The 15,977-nt window shown below is 33.1% G+C and overlaps 1 protein-coding gene across 1 annotated transcript; it reads right to left on the reverse strand.

The window, feature by feature from the left end:
- Window positions 1–47: 47 nt before the first annotated feature.
- Window positions 48–3,738, reverse strand: LOC143059365 (uncharacterized). The gene is made up of 3 exons (XM_076232850.1): window positions 3,554–3,738; window positions 1,226–3,197; window positions 48–679 (listed from the first exon to the last, which is right to left on the reverse strand). Exons 2-3 carry the CDS (start codon window positions 3,069–3,071, stop codon window positions 48–50), a joined length of 2,478 nt encoding a protein of 825 aa, XP_076088965.1. The 5' UTR covers window positions 3,072–3,197; window positions 3,554–3,738.
- Between the last annotated feature and the right edge of the window lie 12,239 nt (window positions 3,739–15,977).

Here is a 15,977-nt window from a genome sequence, read left to right on the forward strand (position 1 = left end):
TCCTATCAAATTATTAGCAAGGTCTGGTCCTTGCAATAACAATGCATTCAACGAGACTCCCATGTACAATGCAGAACAATCTTGTTCGGTTTTTTATTGTGATAAATTCCGTGGTGAGGAAGGTACCATACTCTTCCATCATCTTGGTTTAACTCAGTTATTGGTACCTTTTCAGCAAACCCTTTCAAGAAAAGATTGTTCATAAAGGAAACGTAGTCGTCCTTAAACTTCTGATTCTTTGTCATCTTGTTTCTTAGTCCTTTAAGACGATTTAATCCTTGAGACACATTATTCGGAAATTTCACCTCTTTGTTTCGAAAAGGTAAGGCAACTTGGTAGTGTCCATCCTCAAATTCAATAGACTCATTCACTTGTTTCAAAAAGTAGTTGTCTTCAATGGAGTTCTCTTTTTTATCGTCAATAAGCAGTTCTGGGAAGTCCAAATTTATTGATTTTCTCACAAGACTATCCAATTTATTATTTTCGTGGATTGCTGTGAGCTGTGCCCGATTCACCACATCATTCGTTTCTGTAATTGAGTCCTTACGAATCAAGTTCCATACTATCCAACCTAATCTACTCCTTGTAGCATGAGGAGAACCTGCTGGACCAGTAGCAATGTCATATGGAGTATATGCATCGGGTACATTATTACCAATCATCAGGCCGATAGTACCATCTATATCAGGAAGTACTATGTTGTTCAGATGAGGCCACTTTACAATTTCTTCATTTGTAGGAATGTGTGTTTTGGCAACCGGCATTTTATCCTTAGTATACACAGTAGGTAAGTCTATAACAGAGTTAGTGTCTATATCACATACTTGTAGTCCATTTAATGCATAGGTAGACATTCTATGCGGGGTGCCCATAGCGTTCAATGAAATTTCCATCTTTTTTCCATTTCCGCCTAACTGATGCATAATCTCTTCAGTGCAAAAAGAAATACTACTTCCGGTGTCGAAAAATGCATATGTTTCAATAGCATGTGATCTGTTTTTTAGTTTAACTTTAACCGGAATTATGGCCATTGCGCATGAAGAGTGTGACTTGTTACCGGCCCCTAATTGATTAACTATTTCAATTTCTGGTATATGACAAGCACTTGGGTTTTCTTCATCGACAGAATGTTTCTCGGTGTTCTCTTTATTGCTACTTTTCGATTCATCATGTAATATTGACGGGTGTCTTTTACGACAGATAGAGCATGTTAATCTGTACTTACAATCTCTAGTCACGTGTCCTTTTTTCAAACATCCGAAACATAGTGCTTGACTTTTCATATGATTGTATTTGTCAGGTGTAGGTAACCTTTTAAATACGTTACACTGTTCCAACTTATGTGACTTAGATTTGCAGTATGAACATTCACTAGTGTACTGTGGTTTTTTTACTTCTCGATTTAAATCGGTTGCAAATGCATTGTTTCCGGTTCGAAAGTTGCGTCTCGAGTTTTCATTCTTCACAGGTTCAGTTTTTCCTTTTGTCCCTACTGCTGTACTACCATATGTTAAGTCGTTTACCTTCTTAGCTTCGTCCTTCACAAATTTAACAAAATTACCAAATTGAACTGTCTCTTTGTTTGTTTTTATTCTAAGAACAACACTTCTCCACCTATCATGAAGATGAAACGGCAATTTACACATGAGTCGCTTTATATTTTCTGAGTACTCTAGGATACGTAAAGCGTTAATACTATGTGCTGCATTTTCACACTCTATTAGAAAAAGTGAAAACTCATCCAAACCTTTCGAATCACCTGCTTTCAGTGTTGTCCATTCAAGGGCTTTCTTAATGAAGGCATTAGCTATAACCTCACTGTTGCCATATCTTTCTTCAAGCTGTTCCATTGCGGCTTGATAAGCATATTCACCGCTTAAATGACTGAAGCCGGACACTACTTTGTGTGCTTCTCCAAAAGTAAATTGTTCTAGATAGTTCATCTTTTCATCTTCTGTATCACTGTTTTGTACTATTTTAACTGTGAATTGTCTCACAAACTTTCTAAATTCTAATGGGTCACCTGAGAACCTTTTAATTTCTGGCATAGGTTTTCTCAGATTTTTTACAATTGCAGTAATGGCTTCTGAATTATTGTTCTGATCTGTAGGTCCAGAATCTTGTCTATTAGTTGTAGTTGTGATATATTCTTTCTTTTCGGTTATTGGACTTTTGTAATAAGTAGAACTTAAAGTGGCTGTACCGATATTTGTAGTGCCTTTATTTGTTGACCTTTCCATTTTCTCAACTTTCGGTTCAAAATGTGGTGCATGCGGATTTAACTTAACTTTAGCAACTTTATCTTGTTTTTGTTCTTTAAACGATATCTTACTACGTATGCTTTGTGTTTCTGATTTTACATTTTCTAACAGTTCATACTTGTTTAATATATTTGTCTTAGCATCTGATACAGCAATTCCTGTTGATAAATCTAATTCTTCTTCATCCATCTGAATATTGATTTTTGCCAATTCTAACAATCTCTTCTTTTTCAAAGCTTCCTTCTTTAATTCTAATTCGACTCTTTGTTGTTCTTCGGCTAGCTTCTTTGATGATATGTTACTTAATATAGAGGAACGACTGCTATGTGTGCTTCTTTGGTCACTATGATGCGACGCAGGACCTTGACGGCTAGTATAACGGTCACCTCTATGACTAGAACTTGTCTGGCTCTGAGAATCAGAAAAGTACTTTTCAATTGTTCTTTTGAAATCACATAAAAATGCTTCTCTGTCTTCATATATATAAATGTTCTCTTCCTTCTCTTGTTCCCTTATTCTTGCCATAAAGTTCTGATGTTGCTCCAAATAATGTTCATATTTATCCATCCATAGTGAAAATTTACTTCTTATGACTTCAAATGGTGCATTTTTTTCTACGAATGACAAAATGTTTTCACATAGTCTCTTTATAACCTCAAACATGTCATCGATTGTTTTCTTTTCATATAATTTACCCTTTTCTGTAAAGGTTCTTTTTCTTGCAGTATTTTCCATTTCTGCAGACGCTGAGTCTAAATCTTCCTCCGTGTCTGTCTGTTCTTCACCAAGTTCACTAGCTTCTATATCCATAACTTAGAGTCAATACGTTAATGTAATGTAGGGTTGTGGGCCCAAATATACCATCAGTAATTAGTTACGAATCAGTTCACATGTTCTTTATTATTTCAATTCTCTTAATACACATGAAAGGATTAACTGAAATACAAAAAATACACAAAAATAGAATAAAGAATTGAAACAGCAAAATGAACACTTTACCATAACAAAATACAGCAAGAACACGTGATCATAAAATATCTAAAATCATACTTTTAATAATACTTTCTTATAGTTTATATGTGATTTTATATGCATTATATAATGCTGACAACAAAATATATGTCTTATACCAGGTCTATCTTTTTTCTATATTAAACATTTCTATGTTTTCTCTTTTACAATTTACGGCGTCTCAAAAGTTACGATAAAATGGTCAAAATACTCTTATAATAGTTTACCAAAAAACTTCTATTAAATACACATATTCTTTGACTCATATATAACAAACATACCGTATTGGTTGACCATGGTATTCTAATATAGCTTCAAAAACGTTTAACTTCAAAATTAGCTTCATCACATTCGATTCACAAAAATAAGTACTCTCTCAATTAGGGGACTGAAACATGCTAAAAATGCGTGTTTACAATAAAGTGTTGATTTCAAATAAAAATAAGTTAACCAACCAACTTTGGTCTTAACACAAACCGTATCAAAAGCTTTACTTATATCAGCAAATGTAATGCTAGTAACTAGCTTATCATTAAGCGCCAATAAAATTTTGTTGTAAAGTTCAATTAATTGGTGCGTAGTGGAATATCCTGGAATAAATCCAGATTGATACTTATACAACAGTTTATTTTCATGTAAATGGTTAAAAATATTTTTGAAAACAATTTTTTCTAATAATTTACTCACACATGACAATAAGGAGACAGGCCTGTAGTTAGAAGGTAGTGATTTGTCACCACTTTTGAATAATGGAATAACATATGCAATTTTCCATTGATCGGGAAATACTCTCTCATGAAGTGATTTATTAAAAAGTAAACATAATGGTTTTGAAATTTCATTTCTAACAGCAAGTAACATTCTGTTGCTAACAATATCTGGTCCTACCGCTTTATTTGGATCAAGCGTGGAAATAATATCAAGTACATCTTGTTCACTAACAATTATCTGCGAAAGAAAATCATGACAGCGATCATCAAATTCCGGTAAATCTTTATTCGAATCATCTATATTAGAAATAGAACAAAAATATTTATTTAAAATCTCAGACTTTTCTGTTCCTTCATACGCAAGGTTAAAGTTATGATCCGGGTCTCTTAGCGGAGGAATATCATGAGTTGGTCTGTCGCTTTTAATTAGCATATTGATGGTCTTCCAATACTGTTTACAGTTTGCAACTTTAAGTTCATCCAAATTCTCGTTTATAGTCGCGTAAAAATGCTTTTTAGCTTGCTTTTTTAAATTATTAACTTTGTTCCTTTGTTGCTTATATTTATGTTCAGCAGATGTACTTTGTGAACGCATAAAATATTTTCGAAATCTGTCCCGTTTTCTCGTTTCCCGTCTCAAATTTGAATCAAACCAAACTTTATCGTCACATCTTATAGTTACGTCCCTTGTAGGGATACACGCAGATTCTATATTAATAAAAGTGTTAGTGAAATTCGTAGCAGCAACATGAACATCACTTGCATCAGAACTCAAATTTTCCCAATTAGTATTAAGTACTTTTTGTTTCATCAAGTCATAATCCCCTCTTTTATAATCCCATATAGATCTAATATATGTTCGACTTTTACTAAAACCACAATCAATTGTGACATATGTTCCATCATAATCACTTATACCTCTATCAATAGGTATTGTGTCTTTATCTAAAACTGGTATAGAGTCTGTAACTAAAATAGGGTCAAGTAGTGACGAGCTACTTGTTCGTGTGTCAAAGTGCGTGGCTTTGTCAATTATGTTAATCAGGCCATTAATAAAAATAATATCTCTAATATTTGACGGTAGATCAGACATAAAATTTTTATTCAGATCACCTAAGCAAATTATACAATTATTTTCATCAAGGGCGTTTTTCAACATTTGATCAAAGTATTGCCAGAAATAAACTGTAGATTGCCTTTCCGACCTATAATTTATATTAATCAAAATAGATCGAAGTTTGGTCTTTAACTCAAACAACATACTCTCAATTTCATCATGCTCTAAATCTTGTCGACGGATTATGTGAACATAATTTTTAAAATACATGATAATACCACCACCATGTGAATTTCTGTCTTTTCTAACTGGTGTTTCAAACCCCATAATAGATATATCGTAATCAGCAATATTAGAGTCTAAATGTGTTTCTGTGAAAAATACTACATCATAATCCTCAATAATATCAGCAATATAGTTCAGTTTATTTCTAAGGCTTCTAATGTTGCAATAGAAAATTGACAATGTTTTCTCGGAATACTCGTGTGTGCGTTCAGGACCCGGGTTCGGTTCAATGTCACCACATATTAATAATAAACATAAAAGCACTAAATAAAAAGCAATCAAATTACTACAAGTTCTATATAAGTTGCGTATACTTAGTTTAAATCTTGAAATTATCTTTATTAATTCTGCCAGCATATCATTTAAGGAAAAACAATACCGATAAACTGTTTTTCTCAAACAACCCAAACTAGTCTTGTGATAAAACAGTCCTACTGTTATCCTGTACGATACAATATCATTACCCATTGTCAAATACAATACAATAGAAAAGGATAACAATATAGGACTGCATTGTAAAACATGATACATAGCATGGACAATTATAATTCGAATGACCCTTCATGAATTTCAGAAAAATAAAAAGTAAAGAAAAAAAGAAAAATATGTACATGTACAAAAAGCAATATTTCAACATCGTAAATATTTGATGTTGGTATTGCAAATATCAGAGAGCTGAATTTTTAACAAAGATTTTGTGTTAATGATACTTTGATGAAATAATCCAAATTAAGTGACCAATTTTTATGCGCCTCTCTGAATTATATAGAAAGTGGAAATGAACTGATTTAAATATTGTTGTCAAATAAGGTAAGGTATACTATAAATTTAGCTTGGACATAATAACCGTAACGATTGTCACGTGATACAATGTTTTTTTTTTTAAACACACTTCGTTGATTATCACTCATGTGATATAGAGTAGAATTTAAACCTATTGACATTGCCATAGATGTATCATTTTAGTGTATGTAAACACTACCACGTGTTTCTAAACACGTGTATTATACAACAGTTACTGTTAAAAATTAAGTAAATACGGATAGTGCTTACTAGTTTAGACACTTTCTTGAAACAGCATATTGACATATTACATATTATACATAGTTTTAAAGTAGATCATACAGTTCCGAGTAAATTTGTGAATTTGTAAACTTTATTCAGACAAAACAAACAAGAATATGATGGTAACGGAATGTCAATCCTCATTCTGGTCATCACCTTCAAGGACTTCCCCACCAAGTCTGTAAATGTCTTGCCTTGAGTTAATCTTTTTAGGACGAGCATTTTCTGTTGTTTTTACTATTATGGACCCGTCATGTGTCCAAAAGGAGTGTATGATATCTTTTTCACGCAAAGTGTTTCATCTATGTAGCAGATCATACCTGTGTTTGGTGAGATTTTCTGCAATGAAAATTTTGCTTTTGTTTCCTTTTAAATAACGCTTGCTGTTGAAGACTAATTGTCTCTGACGGTATGACAGGAAGCGTACAATGATTGCAATTTTGCCATCTTTAGTTTCACCAATTGGATGGGACCGGCCAATGTCTCTTGTGTTCAAATTCAATTTGAGATTTTTATTACAAATATCAAGTACAATCCCTGTGATTATGACCCGTGTATATAGCATATTAATCCTGAATACACCGTTTGGTGGTGCACCTGTCAGATTCAGAACGTACAGATAAGGTAATAGGTAATAGGTGAATATATATATTATTGGTATCGGTATCGGACTCGCGACCCGGAACTTCTTAATTATTGGCAATATTACTTACGTGGAAAACAAAAGGGCCTGGAGTGGTGTAATTTTTAATCTACACCTTTGTTCTATATTAGTTATATATAAAGTTGAATTCTTTGATTCGTCGTTTTAACGTGATGACGGCTGACAAATTGGACCTCGTTATTGCAGTATTATAGATAAATGAGGCCATTAGTTTTCTCGTTTGAATTGTTTTACATTGTCTTATCGGGGCCTTTTATAGCTGACTATGCGGAATGGGCTTTGCTCATTGTTGAAGGCCTTACGGTTACCTATAGTTGTGAACGTCTGTGTCATTCTGGTCTTTTGTGGATAGTTGTCTCATTGGCAATCATACCACATCTTCTTTTTTTATATAATTCGGTAAGTCCCATTCATGAAAGGGAAGGGATTGTAGTTACGACGAAAGAACATATCCGATGTCATGTGTGAACCGCTATTCCATAACGGTCAACCAACTCGTGATGGCGCCCGTAAAATTAACGAAGGTATGCATTCAACTGCACCGTTTGGAATTCTTGGTTTAATAGCTTCCTTGTGAGCAGCAGCCCTCTATCCAGAAAGTCATGGTAGGAAATGCAAGCAAGAAAATATCGTTCCAATTGGGAGATACATACACCGTATGCAGGTGCTGCTGAAATGTTGCTACTTGAAAATGGAAAGTTTACAATTGGAAAGCTGAAATCATCTCTTTTGTCGTAAAGTTTTGTTTTCAACCGACCCTCATTGTCAATTTCTAGATGCAAGTCAAGATATGAGGCCGACTAAACTGTGTCTGTAGTATCCTTTATCTCTGGTTCGACGGGATAGATGCGTTCAGCATAGTCACAAAATTTTGAAATTTTAAGTGAAAGAACATCATCTATATAACAGAAAGTAGAGTTAAAGGATATTGCTAACTTCTTATCATTCTTCATAAGAAGTTCCTGTATGTAATCAGCTTCATTATAATACAGAAACAAGTCGACAAGAAGAGGGGCACAATTTCTTCCTATTGGAATGCCGACAGTCTGTTAAAAACATGTCCTCCGAACGTAACAAATATGTTGTCAATCAAGAAATCAAGCATCTTGATACTGTCATTTTCAGAGAAATTTTTGTAAGTATCAGAGTGGTCATTTGCAAAGTAGGATTTATCCATCCCTAAGACAAGATACTTGTATCTCCGTTGGCCATTCTTTTTTTTTGTTGAAAAAAAAGCAATACCAACTCTCCTAATTTGTCCTTTAGTTTGGAATGTGAAATACTTGTGTACAGTGTAGAAAAGTCAAATGTTTTAATACTATTACAAGATGAAAGAGAGTTAGATTGTATGTACTCTAAAAGACCTTAAGATTTTTTTAGTATACACATCTGATTCACGCCACCACTAGCATAGGCAGTTTCAAAATAAGTTTTAAACCCGTCTTTGATTGATGATAAATTAGATGTATAATTTAGAAAGAAGTTTCGTGGAGCACTTGGAAGACCCAGCAATATATCGTTGTTTGTAAGGACACTTATGTAGTTTTTGTATTCAATATAGTGATGGAAGATCCAGTTCTTCATCTTTGGTTGCATAATAATTAATAAAATATTCACATTTAATAATCAACGGATTTATAAAATGAATGGGCAAACTTATTTCTTTTAGATAGGTAGGTAGTTTACTCTAATCAAAACATCCAGGTACAGGGTTACAGAGAAAATAAAAAAATATTATACATACAAATAAAAATGCATTAAAATGCATAAAATTTGGGATGCGATATTGAAACGGAAAATAACGAGAACTGAACTTTTTTAAAAATGAATGTTATTATAAAAATTGTAAAGTACACTATTAAGTCGGCTTCATATCTTGACTTACATCTAGAAATTGACAAAGAGGGTCGGTTGAAAACAAAACTTTACGACAAAAGGGATGATTTCAGCTTTCCAATTGTGAACTTTCCATTTCTAAGTAGCAACATTCCAGCAGCACCTGCATACGGGGTATATATCTCCCAATTGATACGATATTCCCGTGCGTGCATTTCCTATCATGATTTTCTTGATAGAGGTTTGCTGCTCACAAGGAAGCTATTAAACCAAGAGTTTCAAATGGTGAAGTTAAAATCATCCCTTCGTAAATTTTACGGACGCCATCACGAGTTGGTTGACCGTTATGGAATAACCGTTTCACAAACGATATCGGATATGTTCCTTACGTCGTAACTACAATCCCCTTCCCTTTCATGAATATGACCTACCGAATTAGACTATTTACCGGATTTGTAATCACATAAGCAACACGACGGGTGCCACATGTGGAGCAAGATCTGCTTACCCTTCCGGAGCACCTGAGATCACCCCTAGTTTTTGGTGGGGTTCGTGTTGTTTATTCTTTAGTTTTCTATGTTGTGTCGTGTGTACTAATGTTTTTCTGTTTGTCTTTTTCATTTTTAGCCATGGCGTTGTCAGTTTGTTTTAGATTTATGAGTTTGACTGTCCCTTTGGTATCTTTCGTCCCTCTTTTAAAATCAGATTATGTAATATAGTGATGTATAATTATCTATACTTACCGTATACATGTTTTTTAAATGATGATTCAAAAAAACTTTATATAGAGTTTCATCCTGGATGTGTTCAAGCACTAGACGAACACAATCTATTCTGCTATACACCAATGAATTCCTGAGTAATTCCGTTAAAGAACTCGTGGGATCGTATATTTCGTTAGAAAATACAATCAGGTACATGCACAAAAAGCTACGCACAACCAAATGGTAATGTGATAGACAACAATTATCGCGTTTGGCATTGTGTTAAGCCAAACTTTTTGCAATTTGAGGTTTGTCGCAGGTAAAATAAGTTAAATGATAGCCAGTTACTTTTGCATGTAAAGGATCGACAATTGAAACTTTGGAGACAGAAAACAGCACATCCCACTAAGCACATCCAATAACTGTTCTGTAACTGTTACAGTTGAGGTTCTGTAATGACATAGAGATGCATCTCTCGATATTGCAAGTTTGACTAAGTAACCACAATACAACATCTGATAGCGGATTAATATTTAACATTACTTCGTTTGTTTCTCCTCTTGGTGTTAATGTAGGACAACGCCAGATCGCATCGTTGATGGACCATTACCATCTGCATACATTGTCCATCAATGATCACGAACGTCAATCAGATAGAGCATGATCGGTAAAATTATACCATCGTATTCGTGCAGTCGAATATCGTATATATAATTTACATAATTTACATAGTCATTTGTCAGTTGCAATTATCATTGTATAACGAAGAACTACAGATATTAAAGCAGGAATTATGGATGCAACACAGTATTGAGGCTGTCATCTTTCACCCAATATACAACTTTGATTCACAAACGTCTAATCCAAGCTTTCCAAGTAACTTTAATTGTACAGGCAATAATAAAGTCAGAAGGTCCATGCTCAAAATAAACATGTTTGAGTTTTAGTGACATATCTATATCTTTAATCTTGTGATAATGCGTATTAATACTTAAATTTAATTGTTATTGACATAGTGATTTTATCAGTTAAGATAACTTAAGTCTTTGCTTTTTACATAAACATTAATTTGATCATTTAATTAAAAAGGAACAAAAATATACTGAACTCCGATTACAAGTCAAAACGAAAAGTAATCAAATGGCAAGACATATCAAACGAATGGATAAAAACTGGTATATTCCTGACTTGGTACAAGTATTATATTCTTCGTAGTTTCAAATTGTTTGATTTTGTCCTTTTTTAAATCTCTTTTATAACTTTAAAAGAAGAAGACAGGTTTGTGTTCATACTGTTGTTTTTATCGACGTAGCCTAATTGTATCTATGCTATTAAATAAAAAGAAATCATTGTGTGTATCGCTTTTCTCCCTTCAAAAATGAATTAATCATTATGACACTGTGTTCTATAGGTACCATGCCTAGTCGCATTTTTCATCTATTCTTACGACTATTAAGTTAATGTTATTTTGGGAGAAAAACGAAATTAAAGACGTTCGGATATTGTTTCCGTCATCAGACACACGTTCAAGTCATACAAGACTTCCGGTTTTAACCTTGCAAATAATTTTCATAAGAGTACACGGGAACAGGACAATATTTTTGCGTTGATAAAGACTGAGTCTCTCTATATTATATAGCAGTGATCGCCATGCAGAGGAACCTTGAAATTAATAGTAAAAAGCAAATACACTTTATTTATAGTATACGTATGTTCAAAGTATATATAGACATGCAAAAACAATGGAATTAAACAGAAAAAAAATGTGGGGGAAAATGGATATGGCTCAAAAGCCTCCAAGTACCTCTGAATTTTGTTGCTTTTTCTGAAATTCTCAAGACACAAGATATTTTACATAAAAATCCCTCTACAACAGTTTAAATACTGTCAACCAAGCTCTAAATGCCCCAAATTTCGCAGATGTGATAAGCATGTATTTAATTAACAAGAGGACGGAAGAATAGAATAACCGAACCATATCCATTTAAAAGGAGACGTGGCTAGTTCCCATGAAACAACTCTCCACAAGAGACAAAATGACACTGAAATAAACAACGATATTCATCGTTTGGCCTTTAGCAAGAAGCAATGCCCATACAGCGTAGTCAGCTATAAACGGCCCCGAACAAGATGTATATGTGTTACCTTTTTTCATTTTTATTTAGTATGACTAGCTTGAGCAGTTGTCTCATGGGTACTCAATCAACATCATCTTGTTTTCACTAGTTAAAAAATAATCAATTTGAACTATTTAGTTCGACGAATGAAATCTCAAGTAAAAAGTCAGTGTAATTGTTTTATCATTAAACAACTTCAACCGAATTCTACATATCGAGTAGGATATATTGAGAGGAAAGACAAATCGGATTATTCGACGAAAAAAGGATTAAAAAACCAGATTACCACGTTAGTCTAAAAGCATACATTAACACGTAAAGACTGAGTTAAAAAGACTATCCAAAAACTTGCGTGATCGGAAAATTAGCAGCTGCACTCTTTGTTTGCTTTATTGAAAATGAATACCTCTAAAATATTTAACACTTCTCTGTTTTCTAACTTAAATACTTCTTTCTCTGCAATGTCAAGTCTGTCCCATAAATTCACAAAATGTAGTAATTTTGTTGTTAGTTTCACGTCAACTGTCGGGTCTGAAACAATGAATCATACGCCAGGTTCAAGTATGTTTAAAAAATTAAACAAAAACATAACCGTTATTTATTATCAGTTCATTTTTGTAAAGGGTAAAAACAATAGGAAAATACCAAATTCCGAGCGAAATTTAAAACTGAACGTCCCTCAACAAATGGCAAAAGCAGTAATGTCAAACACATTAAACATTTTCTTAAGAAGGAACATGATGAATTAAACCTGTTTTGTTTTAAATGTAGCTGACTTAATCTCTAACTTGTGTGTCAGTCGCTTAAAAACACAGCACTAAAAAAACATGTATGCACATATCAAGAAGTCAAATGAAATGAAAAAGTAAAACGTACATGATATGCAAGGACAACAGCTGATATATTGGTACCCACCTTCGTTCCATTTTTTTCAATTGACCAAAAGCATGTATCCATCTGACAATTGGAAGAAAGCATATTCCATAGTTGTGAATAATTTGAAACTTAGCATTATTAAAACATACCTGGTAGTTTTGATTCCTGGAAGTAATGTTTTCTTCTGTGATCTAAGATTATAGTTCTAAATTTTAATTTTCACCTTAATCATGAGAAAACATATTTGTCATACATCTACTTTTTTCTATTAATACACTTGCATATTGTTCCAATGTTTATAAATAAAGACAGCTGTAGTATACAGTGGAAGCAAGTCATTTCGTACCCTGACCATTTCGTACCTCTGAATTTCGTACCAAAATCTGTCATTTCTTACCCAGCATTGACCATTTTGTACCCACGATAATATCCATTTCGTACCCAATGGTCAAAATGCATGTACCCTTTCGTACCTCATGGACTTAATACATGTAAGCTATTACGTATCATATTTTTGTATACTATTAGTCTTCTATGATTGTAATGTTTTTTTTTTAATATAACATCAAGGATGTACTTAGGCGATATAAGGTAATATTAAATAAATGTTAAAGAAGAGTATTAGTTAAGGATCAAAATAAGCCAAAAATATTGATAGGTCATGGAATTCCTGTTCGAGATATAAAATTTGTAAAATATGGCGGCAAAACGCAGACTTGGACGTTTACCTTATATTTGCATTGGTGTTATTTTAGTCTCAAATGAAAAGAAAGATAATCAAGAATCTGCTCAAACTTTGTCAAATGACCTTGTATGAGCTAGTAAGTCGTATGTTATAAGATAAATAGGTGTTGTGGGGCAAATATTTTACCATGTATTGTAAGAACAAACACCAAGGAGTCCGAACATTTGGCACTTATTCCAAAACCTTACCTAAGTACATTCTTAAATGCATCTAGACGCAACAATATTATAAAGACCGATGATTGGTTTCATTAAGCAGCACTTGGAAACTTTGGAAAATTTGCCAAAAGTAGCCAGCTTTATAAAATGAAAAAAAGATAAAATGGAAGAATATAAAACTAAGTTGAACTTGCACAAGAACGTTATGACGGAGCAGCCACCACATACAAAACATACATAGTAATATTCCATGAGGTACGAAATGGTATTACATATATATCTTCAATGAGGTACGAAATGCCATATATATTAATCTTCCATGAGGTACGTAATGCTAATACATATGAATCTTCCGTGAGGTACGAAATGGCATACATATTAATCTATCAGGTGGTACGAAATGGTATTACATAGTAATCTTCCGTGAGGTACAAAATAGCATAAATATTAATCTTCCATGGAGTACCAAATGGTATTACATATAAACCTCCCCTGAGGTACGAAATGACATACATATTAATCCTCCATCGGGTACGAAATGGCATTAAATGTTAATATTCCATGAGGTACGAAATGGTATTACATGTTAATATTCCATGAGGTACAAAATGGTCAAGGTACGAAATGGTCAGGGTACGAAATGTTTTTTTTTCCAGGGTACGAAATGATTAGGGTACGAAATGACTATAATTCTATACGGCTGTTCAAGAATCATGAATAGATTGAGAGAAAACAAAACCGGGCAACTAACTAAAACCGAGATAAAGACATCAAAACAAAATGTATAATAAATTGTTATTTGACAATGAATGAGAAGTAGTAGTACATGTATATCAAAGCTAATAATTTGGTGAAAATAAAGAAAAGAGTTTAACAGAAGTGTATGCTTGTGTAATTAATTGAGTAACAGTTGCCGCAAGAACTGCATTACAATCAATAATGGTTCCCACAACATTTGTAATATTTAACACAAAAAAACTATTGTGTTCTTTGAATGTAATTTGTTTTTATTTTCTCTTATTATTTCTTAAGTTTTGCTAATACATTAATTTGATGCAGTTTCATACAGACTTCGCATCTCATGTACGCACAATATATATATATCATATGTATATAGATAGAAATAGTATTTAATAATTGATTACCTTGACGAAAGACTTACTTTACTGAATAAATCAAATCAAACAAAGACCGATACAAATATGCAGTCAATGCAATATTCTATCTTGAGTAAGGAAAGTCGTAAGTAGAAGGCCTCGTTGTTTAATGTTTATCTTCTTTAAATATTATAATGGTTATGCCCTCGGATTTGCCACAGGTCAATAGTTGCATCTTAGGGAGAATAACATTTCTATTCCAGTCTTGCCCAGTCAATAAGTATACATTGTTCAGTTGATGAGTAACGTTTTGAATAATTATATAAACATACCAATATAAATATACGCGTGACCAACCATCCGGTGTTTTCGATATGTTTAATGCAGAGTCGACTTATTCAAGTGTTTGGCATAAAAAAAGTATACAAGATGAATAACAAACCTTCACAAAATGACTGGAATATTATATCTTGAATAGTTCTTTCCAATGGGTAAGTGATATCATTTACCGAGTGTACAAATATCTGAAAAATGGATAATTTTTAAACATGGCAGTTTATAATCAATTCTACACAAGATGATTCCCTAGTTGTCCGCATTTGCAGTTGATTTGCAATTTTCCAAATTTCATAAATTGATAATAAACAGTCATGGCAATTAGAATGATCTGATTCCTTACGTCACTTCGGATATGGAGCATAAATGTCTGGAATATATTTTTATTTATACTGCCAGAATATTTTATTATAGAATTGCTAAAGTTTTGAAACTTAATATTATAATGAATTTACTGGCAAAAAGAAAGCCTTAAACTATATATGTTTTTAAAGACGACTTATTTGTTTGGAAATGCTTACACAAGTAGAAAAACCGCAGTTGAATGCGTCGGGTGAATATACATTTATCTTTATTAGTAACGCTTTGAGCCGAATATTTGAAAGCCATGAATATATATATAGAGGCCAAACAAAGAAACTACATACCGTATAGCGGGTTTTTTTCACGGTTTGTTTGGTTTGCTTATTTTGGCCAATAAAAGAAATTTTCGAAAATTAATTCCGCAAAAAAATAATTCATATTAAGGTTATTTTCCAATAGCTAAAGCGTCGGTCGGCAGGTCAATAACGGTAAAGGTTAGTTTTAACCAGACGAAGAAGAACGGCATTGAACATACAAAGGGATACGTACATATTTCGGTTATTTAGTATAAATACGCTCGCTTGAGTTCGTTATCGTGACAAAATGTTTGCTCCAAACGGCCAACCGTTCTTTTCAAGGCAAGTACATTGATATAAGTTTAAACAGGACACTTATAGTTGCCACATGCTCGTGTATCCACACACTGTATATGATAGAACAAAATGGACTTGTGTCTATATGGCCAGCGTGAT

This window comes from Mytilus galloprovincialis, chromosome 14, assembly GCF_965363235.1.
Source record: "Mytilus galloprovincialis chromosome 14, xbMytGall1.hap1.1, whole genome shotgun sequence".
Lineage (NCBI taxonomy): Eukaryota > Metazoa > Mollusca > Bivalvia > Mytilida > Mytilidae > Mytilus > Mytilus galloprovincialis.